Genomic DNA, 21281 nt, shown 5'->3' on the forward strand with positions numbered 1-21281 from the left:
TAATATGAAATGAAATATTTGCTTTTTGCAGCATGTTGTGATAGGTTTCATAGGAAAATATTCCTCTTCTCTTTTTGCCTGATCAGTTCAAGCCATAGTAAATGAATATTAAATTAATATGAAAGTTAGATTTGCCAGAGACAAATTACTGTATTGCTTAAACTGTATGATGAAAATTCATTATGAAACCCATGAGTAATAGTTTACTGTCAAGAAAAATATGTGTATACACTGTTCCAGCTAAAAAGAAACTTGGATCAAAATAATATAAAGTCATGAGATTTCATGCGACTGCATGCACCATATAATTTAATTGGAGAGTCTTGTTCTCACAGTTATACTAACTTGCACCCACTCACTTTGGAAGTTTTCTCCATCAAAGTTAATTACACCAAGAGTGAATGTACACTTCATAGCTCAAAAGTGCCATACTTGCATTATGAATAGCTTCATTTGATATGCATAGAACTTTATCTCTGTCTTTCAGTTGTTTGCTTTTAAAAGCAACCACAGAAGAATGTATTGCTGCTAGAAGAGGAAGCATGTTTAATAGTCCAGTTTGCAGTTCTTGCCACTTGAATACTGCATGCTTTGTTTGAAAGAGAACCGTATGACAATAGCTTTATAGGGTCACTCTTTCTTGTTGATTGTCATACAGTCATAATGCAAAGTGTACATTCTTCCTAATGTGCTCTCTAGTTTCTGATGTCTCTATAACTGCAACACATCATTTTCACAAATTCCTAGGCTGTATCATTTCATACAAATGCTACCAATATTTGCATGTGTTTGTACTGTGAATGTTTTTTTTCTACACTTTCTAGTGTTCTTGAAATAAAGCATGCAGCTCATTAAAAAGTTATATATATTCTTGTTCAATTGTTAGATTAATGACCACTTCACATTTACTTTCATTGTTCAGAGAGCCACTTCCCCATGGTATGATCCTTGTAATTTTAGCTGTTATACAACACAAACCAGATGGGTAGCACACATGCTGTTGTTCCTTCCCACTCAAATATTTTTCTCCCACTTGGCTGGGAAGTAACCACATGATTGACCTTGTCTATTTAATTCTTGGAATGTTCTATATTGAGTGACTCTCATACAATGGAGTAAATATAAATTGGCCATTCCACAACCCTTCACTTTCTCTAGTGCAACTTTTCTTGTTCTTTTGTTTTTGCACAGTAACAATAATCTTTACACACCTAGAAATCAGCCACATTATTACCCTTCAAATAGATTTCTCTCTCTCTCCCTCCCTCTCTTTCAGTATAGTGTAGAAAGCAGTTGTGCTCATTCAACATTGAGTAATCAAGTACCTCTGTGAGCAGGGTATTCAAGAAAACTGATAATTTGGGGCTAGTGAAGAACTTTAAGTGAAATGAAATATAAAGAAAATGTTCTGGAGTTAGCTGCCTGATTTTGAACCCATGCAATTTTTTTCTTACTATACAGAATTGAAAAATGTTTAATGTGGTATTTCTGGCAATTGGGGATGGCCCAAATTATATCCCTCTTGGACTGAATAGCTCCCCCTCTCAATTATCCTAAGATTCACTCCATATTTCCCCACTGTCTTTTTTGCTCACTCCCAACTTTGTCTCTTTCCATGCTGCCTCTTACACTTGGAACAGCCTCCCAGTCAACGTATGTAAAGCTCTCCTCCTTCAAAAACCAGTGTTGAAATCCACATGTTTAGGAACATATTTCTTTTAACACCATTGACATTCTCTGTGTTCTACCAGTTTATATGCTTCATTCTAAAATTATTTGTAGCATTTAAACTTCATAGGACAGAGAAGATGATAATATAGAATGGTTATTTTTTTTTAGACTTGGTACTGAGAGCCAGCATGGTATAGCCAGTAAAGATTGGGGGGAGACCCAAATTTAAATCCTGAATAAGTTATCAGAAATCATTGATTCTCCTTGGACCAGGCATAATTTCTCATTTCATATTTTTCTTCTTATACAGATTAAAAGGTTAACTAATTTATTGTCAAGGTGAACCTAATCATTCCAATTGGCTTTGCAGGACCAATTTCTGTATCAAAAGATAATTTCCCTTTGTGGTAATTAATATTGATTGATATTTATCATTCTCCAGAAATTTTTGCCATTGGGTTAAATAAAAATACAAAGCTCAGTAAGAATTTAACATAATGAACATTTGTTCTTTTTTAACATTTTCCTTTTCAAATTGCATTTCAAAAATTATTGAAAGATCTTAAAATAGAATTGAGTTTTATAATACACCATCAGTGTGAGAGAGGTTCCAAAACTGATTCTGAGTGCTGTTGGGCAGATGTTGAACTGTATGTGATACACAGAGGGCTATGGAGTTTATAGAGGATATGAACTAAAGGCTACTATTCGAACACAGAATGATCTTGATCCTACACAATAAATCCACAAAGCCATATTTTTATGTATTTATTTAAAATATTTCTACCTGGATTTTAGGGTAAATCTCTCCCACATTTGTGAGTTTGTTTATATAATTATATAATTATATAATATGAAATGTATAATATAGAGTGAATACAAGGAATATGGGATGATAGCCATGAAATTTAAAGTTATAAAATTGTAGCTGCAGTAATCCTATAGTAATCTTAGAATCATGACTTAATCTTTTGAATTTTCAGGCTTTTCTGTAGTGGTCAGATAGTGCAGCTGGATGCTAGGCAAATCAACATTTAATGTGTAGAACAGATAATAGAAGTGGTAAGCCAAATATCTTCTTTTATTAATAATGGCTATAACATAACATAATCCTGATACTTAAAATATTCTCCTTGCATTTATCCTCATAAGTTGAGTTATAAAAGGACTGAGAGGGATAGCCCTGCCATTTAGAAGATTGAAATAGCTGTTTTTGATGCAAATGTCTCAGGGCTGAGAAAAGCGCTTATTCAGGGCCCACCCATTTATTGTTCCACTTACAGACAAACACAAGCTCAGCCCACTCATTTGCCCAACTACTGAGACAAATTTCTCCCAATCTCTTCCCAACCCAAATGTCTCAGTCTAAATGTGTCCTCAGAGCAAATCATTGTGGGCCCTGTAGCTAGTTGACAAGAGCATGCTCAGAGCCAGCCATTCCAAGGTGGGAAGAGAGAATGAGAGGAGCAGGCATGTACTCAAGGTGTGGAACCAGCAAAGGTACACAGGACAGGTTGGGTGTGGCAAGAGCTCTCCTATCTCAAGTGAAAGTTTGGTTGAGGAGTCACAGGAAGTATGGTATTTGAGAAGAATGGAAAGAAAATGCTAGGAGAGTGGACAGATTTAGAACATTGACTCATAAGATGACACATTTGTTGGGCATGACATTATTTTTAATCAAAGCTAGAAATCAGGGTGTTTAGACCAGGCGTACTTCCCTTTCCTATATGAGTGCTGGGAACTTAATTGGTTGGTATTGAGAAGTCAGTCAAAGCATCTTTGTATCTTTCATATATCAATTCAGCAGTCCTCAGTTTTCCTTCCAAATTTGGAACTGAAAAGAAAGTTATGATGTTGCAAAATCTTTGGACTGATTGCCTCCCACCATTGTGCCTCTCAGATTGGGAGCAAGTCTAATGACAAAACAGCAGAGGGATATTTGGTGGGTAAAGATGTCAAGTAAAAACATAGCAGTCTTCATGTTTGATAATTGATGTTATACCATTTGTAACATGTATCAATTCTGTAACATTTGTGTTAGGGAAAAGCATTTCTCTCCATTTCTTGATATCTAAATCAATAATATTTTATGGAATTTTTTTGCTAGCTAAATATTTGTTCATTGAAAGGATGTTGTTACACATTGACTTTTTCTACTTATATTATGGTTACATACCAACTTAAATGGAGAAAAAAGTAAGCAAGAACAGTTGCCATTGGTAGCGCTGCAGGGTTTTTTTCTTTTTTTTGGTCTGTTAACAAGACATAAAATATTTGTCTTTCAGCTTTAGTTCATTACTAAACCATGGGGGGGGGGTATTGTTTGTTTGTTTATTATTCAAATTTTGCTACCACCCTTCTCCCCCAAAAGAGGGACTCTTTATATATTGTGTTAGCAACTTATGTGGTAAACAATTATTGAAATAATTTTACTTTTCAACATTCCTGGCATGGAAATTATAGGGTAGAGTCCTTTGGATTCCTTTTCTCTAAAGACTCTTCATATTGTAGATAGCTTGTGCCTCTTCACTAGTGAGGAGATGATATTCAGTATTTCAACTCTCAGGGGTGTATGAAAGCCATACTTTCCCCCTAGTTAGGTTTACTGAGATCTAATGTAAATGTAATTCTGGCTTTCTGCTAACCATTGTTTGCAAATTAGCCTCAAATTGGCATTTTTCTTCCCATTTCTCATTTATCCTTTGGTATAAATTTTCCCACCCCTTTCCCTGGCAGTTTTAATAAGGTTTTGCATTACATTTGTCATGAATAGTAATCATCTAATTGTGGAGTCCTTGGTGCTCTCTGAGCTTGGTTGTTTGCTTGCAGACATTTCATTACCAAACTAGGTAATATCATCAGTGCTAGTGCGTATGGGGTTTGCTCCTGTTTATATACAGTAGCTTGCCCTGCCAGTTTTGGTGGGGGTGTGGTTTACTCTTTGATAGTTCCTTGATTAGGGTATTGTTTCCTGCTTGATTGTTTGCCTGTGTTAATCCCTGCTTATCTGGGTAATGGCTGCTGGAGAGGCTGTGTTTAGGTTTCTTTGTTTTCTTCTTAGCTGCTTTATTGTCTCTTTTGAATGGTGCATAAATATGGTTTATTTCTATGTGTCTATTGATGGCTGATTTGTCTGAATGCCAAGCTTCCAGGAATTCCCTAGCATAGCAGGATGGGCTTGTGTATTTTGGGGCATCCATAGAAGCATGGCAGTATGTGTCCACTGCTTTTCATCTACCACTGTTGAGCTAAGAAGGAAACAAAAAGACCAGAAGACATCCTCTCCAGCAGCCATCACCCAGATAAACAGAGATTAACACCAGGCAATCAATCAATCAGGAAAAAATACCCTAATCAAGGAACATTTATTTATTTATTTATTTGTTTGTTTGTTTGTTTGATTTCTTTGCCGCCCATCTTGTGTATGACGACTCTGAGAAAACCACACCCCCACCACAACTGGCAGGGCAAGCTACTGTATATAATTCAGGGAGCAAACCCCACACTCACCAGCACTGATGATGTTACATAGTCGAGTAATTAAAAGTCTGCAAGCAAACAACCAACCAACCTCAGAGAGCACCAAGGACTCCACAGTTCAGCCCTGAGCTACACATATTCTCTTCTATTGGAACCATCTAATTGTTTTAATTGGAATTTGAAATAGGTTTGTAGAATCTTACCTGATTTCCATTGGTAACTGATTAAGTTGTAAAACTGTTAGCATATGTGCAGATGTAAATCTAAATTTACTTGAAAAATGTCCAAGGAAGGAGAATTTTATGCTGGAGACAGAATGAAGAACAGGACCAAGAAGGTCTTCCTGGGTTTGTTTCAAATTTGAAAACTTCATTTTGCAGAATACTCCAGGTATTTATGCACTAGAGCTCAGAAATGAAGGAAAGATAAGTTTACAAAAGATTGAACAGTCTGTACTTTGTTATCCAATGTTTCTTAGTTGAGGTTTTGCACTGGAAAAGTTGTTCTGGTTTAATCTATTATAATCTGTGGATCACATTAAATTCGAATTTTCTGTTAGCGTTGATGTGCTGCCAACATTTTTTTTCCAAATAACCAGAATAAAGTATGCTTTACTGTTTCATACCCTGGAGAACCTATTACTGCCCTGAAAAGGGTACCCTGTGTTAAAAATGGATTTTGAATGCAAGATCAGTCAAAAGTCTAGAAAAGCCTTCCAAACTCTCAGGCCACACTGAATGGGAATCCTGGAACTTGTCATCTAACATGCCTAGAGGACACAAGCTTGGGAAGACTGAGCCAAAGGAAAATTTAATGATTATTATTTTTTATGGCCCTGTTTGTTCCCATGGCCTTCATTGCTCCTGTTTTCATTTTGCTTTAGTGTCAACTTCTTTTCTTATTCTAATTACTGATAAATATTCAAAGAATTCCAAATCTGTATTGCTTTACCATCAATCTATAAGGTAAGCAAAACCAAGTAATGCAAATTTGTAATATTTCTGTAATTTGCTTCAGATGCGGTCCATAAAATCCTTCAGAGATTTCAAGTCTTTAGTCTAAAAACGGGGGGGGGGGTAATTATCATAAAATGGTTTTATAACTATAAGACAATTTCATGAAAACATCAGTGAGGAGCAACTCTTTAGAAAAAAATCTGTTTCAATCCATGTATGTTTAAAGCTGAGGAAACAACATGATGTTTCACTATTATATTTTCTTTAATATTGGATATTAAAAGTTCATAATTCCAATTTTTGATTTCAAAATTAAAAGGCTTTTATCTTCGCAATTATTTTCTTTTTTTACAAGATGCTTTCATGTTTGTGTTCTTTTTTGTTTCAGCATATTATCAAGTTTCACCGTGCCTCAAAAGCAAACAAAAAACCCATGCAGCTGCCAAGATCTATGGTCAAATCACTACTTTATCAGATTCTTGATGGAATCCACTATCTCCATGCAAACTGGGTGCTTCACAGAGACTTAGTAAGTGCCATGACTTTTTTTTTTAATCTGTTCAATCGTGTTCTATTCTTGGAGACTGCCTGGACAAATCCCTGCAGTTTTCCTTGCAGGTTTTTCAGAAGTGGTTTGCCCTTGCCTCCCTCCTAGGGCTGAGAGAGTGTGAGTGGCCCAAGGTCACCCAGCTGGTTTTGTGCCTAAGGTGGGACTAGAACTCCTGGTCTCCTGGTTTCTAGCCTGGGGCCTTTAACCACTACACCAAACTGGCTCTCACTTTAACTGCCTACAAATAGACAGTTATATTTGTATTTCATGAAAAGTAGATAAAAATGCAAAATATTAATCTCATGGATTACTACACTTCTTCCTGAAATTTTTACCATATTTACCCAAAAGCGAGATCACCCTGAATTTAAAGCTGCTCATTTCAAAAGGAAGAGAATACAGAATATATAGAGAGAAATCCTGTGGAGCTCCAAGCTTGTCACCCTAGGCTTGTCAACTTCAGCAGAAACCAATCCTAGAGATTTTCTTCTTCCAGTATCTGTAAGCAGTTGATAGGCAGGCAGGCAGGCAGGCAGGCAGGCAGGCAGGCAGGCAGGCAGGCAGTTATTGGCCAGAAGCCACACTCCAAAACAGCAGAGCAGAACAACAACAACAACAAATTATACAACAAAAACAACTTTTAAAAGTCTCTGTAAAATTAAATACTTCATTTATAAAACTAACTGATCCCCTATTCCCATATATCCCCTATTAATTGATCCCCTATTCCCATATATCAACTATTTTCTCTCATATGCACTGGTTTCTCCCCTGCAGAAATACATCAATACACAGAAATTCTGAGCAGCAACAGCAAAAAAGAAGAAAACAGGATGGAATGGGGTGAGGGAGAAAATAGATGTAATGGGAAGGGATAGGAAGGACAAAACTAGAGATGAGGTGAGGAAAAGAAATAATTAGCAGGAAAGAAAGAAAAGAGAGAGAAGTCCTGTTTAGGGATTTCAGAAAAGGTCTAATCTTCAAAGGCATCCATACTTTTCAGCAGTGAAAACCATTTCAATGCCCTGCCAGTCTTTGTTTTCAGCAGCCTCCATATCTGGAGTAAAAGATTGTCTTGCTGTCAGTAAATCTGGCAAATAGCTGTTAGAAATGTCAACGGCAAAATTAAATTTAACAATATCACAGGGTTTTTTTAACCTATGGTATTTGCTATAGGTCAGTTTTATTACAGATAGGCATTATAAAGAGTCTGTTAAATTTTACACTGGAAGATATCATTAAAATGTTTTATGGTATTTGTATTTTTGTACCATTGTAAAGACTCCAGCTACTATTTTGTTGGAATTTTCTCAACTTTTCACATAATTTCTTGGGAACAAACTATTGGTGACATAATTCTGTCACCAGATTAAATAATCCCTTGATATTATTGTAAACATGTCTAAAAAGAGCCTTAAAATAACCCTGCTTTGATTCTGCATGGCTTAAGAGAGGTCAGAGGGAAACTCTGGCAGCTTTCAAGATTTTGCTATTATATCCTATATTGATAAAGTAGAATTTCAGTAGTTCCTGTAGAGTCTGTTTCCTGACCTGACCTACCTTGAAGGGTTGACAGAGTTAGAGTGTTTCGGGTTTAGAAACAAATGTAATTCCACCCAAAACAGAAAAAGACAGCAAGGAGAAAAGGGGCTATTTAATATTTAATTTTAATATTTAAAAGAAGTGAGGCTTTTCTTGAATTTTCTGCTTTTTAAAAGACTATTTGAATAACATTGTAATAAACATTATTACATGGGTTTGTGTTTGTGAGCTGCCTTCTCAATCCGATGGTAAATGATACCCAATAGTATACCCTGAAACAGTTGCACTGCTGTCTAGGAATATTATAGTAGTGGTAGAGCAAGTCCATGGGGTAGGCAAATGGGAGTTCGTCTCTGAGTTCAGTAGGAAGTAGTCCCTAACAGATGTTCCCTCTAATTCAAGAGCCTGTATTTAACTAACTTTAAAACCAGTGAAGAAAACTTGAGGAAATATAAGCAATGACTAGTAGTGCTTTAAGAAACAGACAGGAATTTTTAGTTGTGACCTGCAGTGTTTGTGGCATGTTTGTGTTCCTGCTTGAGAACAACCTGGCAAGATTTTAGCAGTCCTTGAAGAAAAACTCACACTATTGGAAAGCAAATGTCCTGTAGACTGTCAAGGAGATGACCTTGAGGCCAAAACATTCCTTTAGTCCTGGGAAACAAGATTGTATTTGGATGAGAGTCAGGCAGACTCCTCCCTGATACATTGGAGTATAAAAGGAAAGAGAGGTGAAGCCCAATGAGGCTTGCAAGATTCTGCTACTATACTCTTTCTCAATAAAGTATAACTCTAATCTTCCTGTGGAGTTGGTTTCCTGATCTGGTCTACCTTGTAAGGCTGAAATGGCCATATTTCAGTTCATAAGAGAGAGAGAATATTTTTCAGATCAAGAACAATGCTACAACAGGGATTGATAGAAAAGAGCAACTTTAGTTGCTTTAAGGAAGAGAAACAAATAAGCAAGCTTAAATAATTGAAGCAAGAGGCACAGAAAACATTTTGGACCGTTGGAATGCAGAAACAATTTTCAGGCCCTGGTAGGATAAATTGGTTCAGAGCCTTCAGAGAAACAAAAAGAGGGACTAGAATTAGGAGAGACGATGGTGGAATCCTAAAGGACAGAGGAGATGTGATTAAACCCTTCAAGAAGTCAAAAGAGCCTTCTTGTTTTGGTAAATGATGACTCATTACTAGGAAGAACTAAAACAGAAGTGTGTTGACTGGACCTAATAAATTGTGAAATGTGCTGCTGCCAGAGGCAGGTATCAGGCATATAACAGAACTTCCCAGATCTGTCAGATTTTAATGCTAATATATGTACAGGCAATTGAGACTGCAAGAAGAACCAAGGAGGAAGCTTAAGTCTCTGGGAGCACAAGTAGCATTCTCCTTCATCTGTCAAGCCCATGGAAGAGGTTTAGAAAGCAAAAGAATAGTGCAAATCAATGGCAATACAAGTGGTGAAGGTGGGAGAGATTTGTTTTCCAGGACCATCATTTGAGGTATCTACGACAGCTGGCATGATATGATCTGGTAAAGGTCTGGTAAAAATACCTTTGGCCAAGGCATGGCAAGCTTGATCAGGAGGAGTTGCACGTGAAAACTCTGAAGTTAGGACAAGACAAAGATTTGTGAACATAGAGAAATGTGATTATGTTGCTGTAATGGGGTTAGTAAATCACTCAGTGAAAAATCAGAAAGAACATTGTCTCATAAAGTTTATGGCTTTTATTGTTGATACACTAATGCAGAGAGTTTGGGATATAAACAAGAGGAGCTTAGTAAAGAAGGCAAATATGATGTAATAAATATAACGAAGGCCTGGTAAGGTAAAATTTGTTCAGAAGGAACAGAAGTGAAGTAATTGGGTGATGCAGTAGAAAGAGGAATGAATTAAAACAGTACAGTTTTGCTGTCTACTATCACCCACCCAAACAGAAGATATTGATAATGTCTTATAAATGCAAACTGCAGATCTTTCAAAGAGGCATTAATTACTCTGATGTTTTTGAGAGACAAACTGCCAAGCATGACCCTTCCAGGAAATTCCTGACTTATCTTGCTGACAACCTTTTTCTTCAGAGGTGGAGGGTGACACAGGAAGACAAGCGCTCCTTGACATGATATAACCAATCAAGAATACTGACAGAAGAGAATATCGGTAGTTCAGGGTTGAACTATGGAGTCCTTGGTGCTCTCTGAGCTTGGTTGTTTGCTGCCTGACTAGGCAACATCTTCATGGCTAGTCAGGCAATGAAACGTCTGCAAGCAAACAACCAAGCTCAGAGAGCACCAAGGACTCCACAATGAAGAATACTTAGTTGTGGAAGTAAAAGTGACAAGATTGGAGCAAAGCATTCATATAATTGCTGGAGTTTTTTATTTTAAGGGAAACTAAATGTAAGTGTAGCTGAACCTGTATCTTGGACTTCCACTCCCAAAAAACCCAATCAGCTGTTAATAAACTCAGAACGATAAGTGGTAGGTAAGGCCCATGAGAAACGTTGCTCAAGATTGGTGCAAGTTCCTAGAAAAGGAGTCACACAAACGTAACTGCAGACAGTTCCAGTGGGGAAACATCTGAAGTGTAGCACAAAACTGTGTGGCTGCAAAAAGGCTTAGCAGAGATTTGAAAACAAAAAAGGAAAAATATAGAGGATAGAAAGTAGAACAGCTCACTAAGGAAGCATGCATACAGTAGGGAGTAGGATCAATCAGTTTTTCAAGGATGATTTAATTTAGGTTCCTGCACTGAACAAGAGCTTGAGCTGGTGGCTTGCATGGCCACTTCCAGCTCCTGTGACTCTAGTGCTAGTTCTTAATGCTAAAATTGCTCCAGTTATAGAGAAGATATTTGTATGATTTGTAGCTTACAGTAAGAAGTACTCAATCATTTCTCAAAAAAGCATCTTCAAATCCACAGTCATTGCTCTCTATGGGAAATAGTAACTTAGGTTTTAATGTGAGTTATGTGCAATTGATTGTAGTAGCTGTGTGATAGTTCCAGTGAAAGAATTATGAACTGTTCCCCTATGTCTATTCAGTACATATGAATTTGATTTTTTTCCTTTTAAGTAGCTTTTATCTATTTAATGTAAATGTTCTTTTGCCCCTTTAGAGAGGCTGTTACGGAAATAAGGATCATAGCACAGGAGGATAGCATGTTAGACAGTCCCTTACAAAAACCATATCTTTCAGGAGATCCATCTATTATCTCAGTGGAACATATCTTTCTGAAGGTGGATGGAGATGGAATGTATGCAGTAGGCAGTTCATTCGTTAGGAGCATAGATGAATTGTGGTAAGCGTTTTTTGAATGGTGGTTAGCTTACCTGATATCATAGCTATAAGTTAATATCATGGAGGAAGGACTTCTGGTTGTGGCACATAGTGACACCAAAAACATTTGAAAATATAGTCCTGAGGTTGTAGGCCATGGTTTTCTGAAGGGCATCTACTTATAGTACTTAATGTCTAGGTTTTAGAGCAGAATGGTAAATAGCACTCTGGGATGACAAGAGAACTGAAGTCAGGAGCTGCTTGAAGTCAAAGTCCTAGGCTGACTTTGCCCACTCAGTCTAGACATTAAATCCCCTCAGAGAAGAATGCAGTACATGGCTTGCTATTCTTGTTCAGTCCTGTCTGAGCAACACAGTCTTCCTGTAACCTTTGCTGACAGTTCTGCACTTCCTTTTGGTATTCTCTTTGGTACTGTCCCCTGGATTCTCCTTCTGCTCTGAGTTGTTCTTTGGACCTAGCTTTCAGCTTCATCTCTTCCCATTGTTCCACACATTTCTGAGCTGAAATTGAATCTGAGACAAGTGATAAGTGAAAGGACTATGCAATTGTACTTTAAGGTTCTTCCCTTCATAAGCACATGACTGTATTATTTCTGAAGTGAAATCTCATGACAGCTTTTGTTAGAGCTTTGGATAGCAACATTATCAGAAACTTTTATTTAAAGTAAGTGTTCGGTGAGTGTAGCTCTATGAGACTAATTTTTAGTTTGCTTTCTCATGAGCATTCCAACTAAATTGATAGTGCAGAGCTGTTTTCCTGGCCTTCTCAATCCAATGGCAAAACATCATATCACAGTTAAACAGTAGGACAGCAAAAACGGTGCTAATCTCTTGGCTTATCCTTCCTACCATGTCAAGATTCCATTTGCAATCATTTTGTGAACATTGTTTATACCTTCTGGATAAAATATGTCCTTCAAGGGACATTTCTAAGAGCATTTTTAGAATTCTGCTCTGACACAATGTTGCTGACTGTGTCTTCTAATGATTTTCTGTTCAGAACAGCATGGACAGATAGTGAATAAATCCTGCTATTTTTACTAGAGTATAGTGGTACTAGTGTTACAATATTAAAAGACGTTCTGAAATTTACAACTGCCAGTGAAAGCCTTAATTTCTTAACACTTCTTGTTTTTCATAGAACAATTGCCATATATTATTGTTTGGAGAAAAAGAATAATGATTTATCTCTGGCTTACCACTTGAAGTTACAAAAGAAGTTTCCTTTGAGATTTTCCCAGCTCCACCCAGGCAGAAACTAAAAGGCAGAAATTCTACATGCTAGCCCCTATAAATAATGAGGTCACATTCTTGCCCTTTTCCTTCCTCCTCTCCCCCCACTCCCAAATCCTACTTCAGTTAATTTAAAGCCATCAAGCTCAATCAGATGGTCAAATCATATATGTCACATACATTTCAAGTTATTGTATGTAAGAAAATATTTTCATGCCTTCTCAGACTTTGGACATAGTTGAAAGAAGTTAATTTTTCTAAGTACTACAGCTCTGGCGTGGGCTGATCCATGAAGTCACAAAGAGTCGGAAGCGACTAAACAAATAAACAACAACTCTTATTTAGATAAACCTGACAAAATACCACATGGACAGAATCAGCACACATTATAAAATAGGGTTTTCACATTTCAAGCCTCTTAAGTGCCAGACTTAACCTTCAAATTGCACATTTAGACATTCTATTTTTATACATCTCTTTTACAAGGATCATTCCCAAATAATTAGATCAGGACTGTAGTGCTGCTGGCTGAGTCTAACTTTTATTTTTCCCCATTCTGCTTTTTGCCATGCTCATTTTATCAGGTTAGCGGTTTTCAAAAACAGCCAAGATGCAAAGAAGTCCCCCCCCACAAGGGTTATGGTTTAGGCCAAGATTATGTCACTAGGTATGAGGTTTGCAAGGATCTCTATTACTTCTGGTGCAAACTATTGAGTGTTTAAAGCCTTTGTTGTTATTAGATTTTCCATTTAGCAGAGGCTGAGCCTCTTTGGTTGCTGGTTAAGAGCTTATTTCTCACTGCATGACTAGCTTTGTTATTGTGTAAAATTCTCAATTTTCACATGTTTCTAGTAGAAAAGAAGTAGGTGTTTCCAAATTTCAGTTTTCTGTTATGCAAGAATCCCAGCAATGTTTATATTTTTCAGAGTTAAGTTGTCACCCAAGTGTTTTCATGTATGATAACAAATCCTTGCAATATAGTCTCATAATATAATATTGTATGTATTATACTGCAATACAGTACGATATATGTATTGTATGTATTGTGTGTTGTATTGTGTATATTGTATGTATTGTATGTATATATGCATTGTACTGCAGTACAGTACAATACTTGGATGTGAATAATTTTTTTTAAACATGCATGGACAACAGCACTATCCTAAAGAGAATTTTTTTCTCATGGGAATGTCAAATTTCAAAAGAATTATATTCTAGATAAGCTTGGGAACAGTAAGAGCTACTAAATGCTAGCATTCTGTTGTCCATTGTTTCTCTTATCATTTAATCGTGTGTGTTCCTCTCATTGAAAACTGCAGACAGTTTTACTTCTGTTTGTTTTTGCTGGCTCCTTTCTGACCTTCTCCATACTAAAAGAATTGATCACACTGAGTTGATGCAAACAGTTGCAGCGTTCATATGGATTGATTTCTGTTTGATGTTAGAGTTTTATTCAAGAGCATGTCAAAATTGCCTTAGCACTTTCTCTCTCTCTCTCTGAGATCTATACATTGTCTTATGTCCACTGATCTGAGGAATGATAACATAATCAATTAAATGTTTACAACTCTGAGGAATTTGTTTTAAATTACAGAATGTATATTTTTTCCACAGCAGATGGTTCCATGTTATTATTGATCTTGTTCATTCTTTTACTAGATAATCAAACCCTGTTTTAGTCTCAACTGAGATCTCTTTGTTCAATTTTTATTCCTGATAATTTAAACATGAAATTCCAAAACTTTGTTTCTATAGCAACTAACATGGCCTACTCTAGGGCCAGCATTTTCTTTTAAGTAGGGGTGAAAACCAGCCAGATCCATCAGCCAGCAGAATGTTTACTGCTAGCAAAATAAATTCCTTCACTCCCTATTAAACCCACATGCCCTCAAATCTGCTCTCCAAAATACATTTAGGAGGGCAGAAATAGAGGTCTCTCCTGCAAAACTGAATATGCCCTGATTTTAGTTATGACCCTCGTAAGGGAATATCTCTTTATTTTGAATGAGTTTAAATCTTCAGAATCAGAATCAGATGAATTGCACTCCTCCCAGACTTGAGCATTTTCTTTTCTTTTTTTCCCAACAGAAGTTTTCACTGAGTTGATTATCATCAGAGCAGACAGTATTAGAAGTCACAGTGGATCTGATTCCTTCTTGTTCACCTTAGCATATGCAAAAACATATGTATGTATCTTTTGAGAACACTCATGTAGATGTTAGTATTTTAGAAGTGTGGTCTCAAAAGATACAGGTTTTTTCTAACAGTTTTGTCATACCAGTTGATCAGCCCATTTTCCTTGTTTGGGGTATAAGCCCTTCAGGGTTGTATCCTTGTACAGGGTATTCATCTACAGGGAATTTAGAGACAGGCATTTTCTGTCACTGCCCCCCCTTTTCTCATTACTGTGCTTCTAGAGATTTGATGGTCCCCTACACATTGGGGATTCAATGAAGCCATTAAGATTTGGCTGTTTCAGCAAGCCCATGAAACTCGAAAGATGGTATGGTTCCTTCCTGTAGGGAAATATTTGTGAATCAAGTGGTTTTCCTGGTGCTTTTTTTCCTTTGACTGTTATTGTTGTTTTGTTGGTGTTATTGTTTGGTATTTTTAATTTGGTTACTGAATGAAGTATGGGAGCCTCTCAGTGTCACTTTTTAATTGGAGCAGCATATAAACCTGGTAGATAAACAATGAAGAGCTCAGTTCTTCCTATCTCTTGCTCCCCTTTGTGTCCCTTACTCTGTTCAAAGTAAAGGTTGTATTGGTGGCCCCAAGACTGGAATATTTCATAAATATTAAGTAGAGCCTGAGAAACATTAGGAACTTTGATTTATGTAGTGGAGTGCTTTTGGAAGGTGTCTGAGAGGGAGAAACGGAGATGGGAGCAGACACTTTGCAGGAAAAGGGGTTTCTAGATGATGAAATAAAAAGCAAATTACAACATGAATCAAAAAGAAGCTGGTCAAAGAGAGATTGGAGTTGGAGTGGGGATGAAAAAGGGAGAGATTACATAATCCAATATAATGGAAAACCTGCCTGGGAAAGGAGAAACAGCATTCCTCAGTGGCAGAGTAAGCCACTGTGTGGACTTCAACTCTCAGCATGTTGGCTGAGGAATTCTGGGAGTTGAAGTCCACATATCTTAAAGTAGCTAAAGTTGAAAAATACTGGTTTAGATGCAAGACACATCATGGTTGGAGTCTTTATTGGAAAAAAATGAGAATCGTGGACAAAATGGAGATTGACAGGGAATCTTCCACATAAAGAAAAATATGCACATTATATTCAAAGAAAGTGATTAAAATTAGTTTTAGGACATCCAAAATCAGCTACAGGCCATGAAAATAAAAATAAATCAACTTCTTCCAGTTAAAGGAAAAAAATGGCTGACTGTACTTTTCTGGACAGAGAAACACTGTTTGCAGATCACATAATTGTCAGTCAAAGAGTAGCAATGTGCTGTCCTGAATTCATGAGACTAGAGAGATATTTGAGCATTTCCAAGCTCTCCTAGGATACCATTTTTCCATTTCAATACAACCTTTGTCAGATAAGTTGGAGACTGAGAGGCCAAAATGTGTATGTGTGAAGAGATAAAATAGAGATAACAGTTTCAATAGATGGTGATATTGGAGTCAGGTTTATTAGTTGCATAGATTTATTGTAGATAACATGAAATATTTGTAAAACTGTGTTTTCCCTCTTAAAACATTTATTTCCATTTAAGCGATATCAATGTTTAATAATATGGTTGTTTGAAACTGTTTCATATAAAATAAAACAATAATTTTAAATAGATCTTGAACAGAAATATACATTGATCATATCCAATTTTAAATAATATTTCAAGGAATGAAATTGATAATGACCTGTGCATTATAAACCTTTAATATATACAATTGTAGCATTAAATTAATGTGTGGTGTATGAGATATATAGATATTTTACTTTTTTACCACAGAAACCAGCAAATATTCTAGTAATGGGAGAAGGTCCTGAAAGAGGAAGAGTCAAGATAGGTAAGTTTTACATGCATTTATAAATTTTTATAGAAAATTAATAGAAATCCAAAGCAAGGCATCTAGAGCAGACTGACTTACAGATGCTATAAATAGTTGGATCCAAAGGAAAGCCCATAGGAGAGCATGAGAGTGGAAAATGGTTTTGCTGTATCCATCCAGGAGCCTCCACAATTCAGGTGAATGTGGTTAGCAGTGGGTGAGGTGCCAAATAATAGAGGAGAAAGTCTCATGTTCCCCGGAAATCAGTAGTAACTTGTATTTCATTTAATGAGAGACAGTACCATAAAAAGAATGTGCTGCACTGGTATAATTCAGTGGGTGCAAGGAGAAACATTTAGAATTATTCAGTGATTATAAAATATATAGTAAGTTGCTAGAGTAGGTTGTTATTACCTCTAAAATTTCCAGACTACCTCCAGAAGCCCCAGAAATATCTAATGGAAACTGTTTGTGCCATGAGTGAAATCCAGATGAGAAGCTTCTGTGTATATTAATAGCAGGAAATTGTTTAAAGTAATTGCTCTATGAACCAGTTTTAAGGATATGAATAGGAGTAGATGTCTGCTGTAGCAGTAATAACACTGCATATTAAAGACTGGTGTTACCAGTTTCTCTGGTTCTTGGGGCCACTGAAAATGAACAATTAAAACTAGGTATATTTCTTCTTCATCTATGACTGACTGAATGTTTAAAAGCTTGAAGCTCTTAAGTCTGTGGGTAAAATTTATTTTTTCTGTGGATCAGTACCAAAAATTGCCAGATCTCAAAATTTTTTATTTACCTATTTACTACAGAGCAGTTTAAAGCAGAATTTTACAAGCTGTTTACTTGAGATTAGTTATTAGTTATCATGAAGCTTCACTCCAGACACAGCAATAGATCATCATTCTGCAGATATGGAACTGCATATTCATGAACTTGCTTATTGTGAAAATTCATAGACATTACATGACTAGGTTAGTTTTATTATCTAGTTTTAATGCATATTCACACAGAAGATATTCCTGTTGCAGTACACAGAAATTCAAGCCTATTTATGTGTCTTTGTTTTGGGATTTAAATTCTAGGCCTTTTCCCCATATTTTTTTGAGTCAGTGGAAATTTGGCCATTCTCTTCATGGTTTTGAGATTACGGAGCAGTACTGACATAGTGGTTCGCTCTGGCCTAGGATTCCACCAGTTCCTGCTTTACCAGTTTCATTCTTTATACTTACACTTTATACTTACCCTGCTTTAACTGAAGGTTTCAATGGCAAAAAAAGATTTTCCTACTTCAAAAATTCCCAATAAAATGTTTTGTGCCATTGACCCTTTTTTTTTCTTGCAAAACTCATTCACCAGTCAAAACCCACTAGACAATAATATTGTTGTGCAAAGCCAGTCACTAGTTACCACGTGGTGCTGTGGGATAAATCTCATTGTAATAATCTGCTATATTCCATAATGAGATCCATGTGGTACCTATGTTGAGATACAATGTATGTGTGTTTACTGTAGAACATAAATGCATGTGTCCTTCAAAGTCCTTCTCACCAACTGTTGCTATTTTGAAGTCAGAAACCCATGCAAACCAAGGTGTAAACCATAAATTACAGTTAACATGTGGTTACAGCAGTCCTTGCCTTAATTGCCTCTCATTTACATTGCTTTATTCAAAGCTGTGTTAGTAAATTGTTCAGAAAATTCATTTAGTGTAAAATAGGGAAGCTGGACTTTTTCTGGCATATGCTTATTAAATTGTATAAGACTACTCTTATTGTAATTAAATTGGTTTCCAGTGTGTTGCTCAGATCAATTCAGGATACTGGTTCTTATCTATAAAGCTCCAGATCAGCCTTCCTAAATCTTGTAGCCAATTTATAGAATTCATCAGTCTCACCTAACATGACCATCAGAAAGATTTGATATATCATTGTTTTACTGGTCTAAGTATATGGTAATTAGGCAGAAGGTAAAAAAGCTTTGTAGTCTAGCTCAGGTTAACAGGGATCTAAATTTGCTATTTTAAATAATGGAACAAAAGAAAAAAATGCATATTTCTACCACAAGTTTCATAGTTCCTCACTTATTTCATAATCAATTTTAATTCTAGGGAATTAATTGTTCAAAAACAATGACTAAAAGTCTCAGGGTAACAATGGGAGATAGGCACAATTTCCTTTAAATCAGTTTGTTGTTTCTGGGTTCCCCCCACCCTCAACTTGTCCTTTCATTTTGACAAAGAACTCTCATAAGAAAAATGTAGTACTTGGTCATTCTTTTTCCTGTTATAAGGATTCCTATAGCATCTTTATAGTATTATTTCCTAAATATGCCCCAGGTATGATCTATGTAATGCCAGTAAGAATGGGTTCAGAGTACTGCTGTCTTAGGACAAATTTAACTAAAGACAATGAAGCATCTTTTTGGAACTGAATCTGAAGTGTTTCATAACAGCACTATATGTACTTTATGCTAGATATTAAAATCTTTGACTATAGTAAGTTTTATATCAGGTCTATTAATCTGAAAAAGAAGATCAATTTTTTTTAATAATAATGATGTGTTCAGGCTTCCATGAATCACTTACATTTCTAATAGTCACATAGTACATTTCTTCTGGCCTAAGTTAGGGCATATTTGATATAATATGGTAAATAATAGGGACGCGGTGGCGCTGTGGGTTAAACTGCTGAGCTGCTGAGCTTGCTGATCAGAAGGTCGGTGGTTCGAATCCGCGTGACGGGGTAAGCTCCCGTTGCTAGTCCCAGCTCCTGCCAACCTAGCTGTTCGAAAACATGCAAATGTGAGTAGATTAATAGGTACCGCTTTGGCAGGCAGGTAATGGCGTTCCGTGTAGTCATGCCGGCCACATGACCACGGAAGTGTCTACGGACAAACACCGGCTCTTCGGCTTTGAAACGGAGATGAGCACCGCCCCCTAGAGTCGGACATGACTAGACTTAATGTCAAGGGAAACCTTTACCTTTACCTATGGCAAATAATGGTACTGTCTTCACTGATGATAATTCAGGTCAACAGATTTGTTTAAAAGCACTCATACTCGGTTTATGATGTTAAGGGGTGGCAATAGTGAATGTTTGTAGCTCCTAACACAGAATGTATTTACGATTTAAATTTTTTGGTAATTTGTTCAGGATTGCCAGCAATGCTAGTGTATTAGTACACACAAATACATTGGAGCGGGGAGTAGCCTTCATTTATTAAGCCCCCCCCCAAGGGCCAAATTAGCTAAGTAATAACCTCAAATAGGGCCTATGAGAAAGTTCTGGATGGGGCAGCAATATAAGCTTGTGTACATGGCCTACCTTTGCACACAGTGAGGTAAATGAGACATTGATAATACCAGGAATAGCAGTATAGTAGAATTTAGTTTAGAAAAGTTTTGTTTGGTGTAATACAGATACTGATTATTTTGCAGCTGATATGGGTTTTGCAAGACTATTCAATTCTCCTCTTAAGCCGCTGGCAGACCTGGATCCAGTTGTGGTGACATTTTGGTACAGAGCTCCAGAATTGTTACTTGGGGCACGGCACTACACAAAGGCGATTGGTAAGTGTTTTGATTTTTTTAAAAAATAGCTCAATTATCAGATATTTGTGCAAAATAAATGTGAGGGTTATCAAGCTCTTAAGTAGTTCAACACTTTACATGTCTAGTCCATTTCAGAAATAAAATATGGGTCTGTCAATACATACAAATTAGAGCATGCCCAAATTACATGCACCATTATTTGAGGATGTTTCACAAATATTTTGAATGTGTTTCTGTCAGACTTAATTGCTTTTTATTCTAAAAATATCCAACTGCCATTTCCTTTTCTGGTCTCTTGGTGCAAGAGATTCTGTGCTTTAGGTCATCTCTGTCTAAAAACCTTCGTATCTGCAGGAAAAAGAGCAAATTTGTTCTCATCAAATCATTTCCTCTGCCTACCTTCACTAATCTGGGTTGTCCAAATGTATATGGACTGCAATTTCCAGATTCTCCAGCCAGCATGAGCCCATGCAGCTTGGAAATTCTTGGGTTGCAGTCCTGACATATTTGGATGATACCTGGCTGAAGATTTTGCTTTGCTGATAATTTTAAAACCTGAGGATAGTACCTCCAGGAGTTTGTTTTGTTTTGTTTTGTTTTATTATTTATGTAATTTTTATCCCGCCTTTATTAATTTTATAAATAACTCAAGGTGGCGAACATATCTAATACTCCTTCCTCCTCCTATTTTCCCCACAACAACAACCCTGTGAGGTGAATTGGGCTGAGAGAGAGTGACTGGCCCAAGGTCACCCAGCCGGCTTTCATGCCTAAGGTGGGACTAGAACTCACAGACTCCTGGTTTCTAGCCCAGCACCTTAACCACTAGACCAAAGTTGAAGAGTTGAAGAATATACTATGCTGATGCAGTCTTAAAAAGTCATGCTCCTCTAATGGCCACTTAGTACACATCTTTTATTTTTTATCTATCAGTTTTATTTGATTTGACTGAACTGCCTGATACTCCTCCAGAGCCATTATCTACAC

At 36.7% G+C, this 21281-nt stretch overlaps 1 protein-coding gene across 2 annotated transcripts in view; it reads left to right on the forward strand.

The window, feature by feature from the left end:
- The window catches only part of CDK19 (cyclin dependent kinase 19), a 103440-nt gene that overhangs the window by 42822 nt on the left and 39337 nt on the right, over positions 1–21281 (forward strand). For both annotated transcript variants that reach the window (XM_063311171.1, XM_063311163.1), the window contains 3 exons: positions 6496–6636; positions 16699–16756; positions 20181–20312. In XM_063311171.1, the coding sequence (XP_063167241.1) occupies positions 6496–6636; positions 16699–16756; positions 20181–20312 (331 nt within the window). The remainder of the gene's footprint in view (positions 1–6495; positions 6637–16698; positions 16757–20180; positions 20313–21281) is intronic.

Source organism: Candoia aspera, chromosome 1 (genome assembly GCF_035149785.1).
Source record: "Candoia aspera isolate rCanAsp1 chromosome 1, rCanAsp1.hap2, whole genome shotgun sequence".
Classification (NCBI taxonomy): domain Eukaryota; kingdom Metazoa; phylum Chordata; class Lepidosauria; order Squamata; family Boidae; genus Candoia; species Candoia aspera.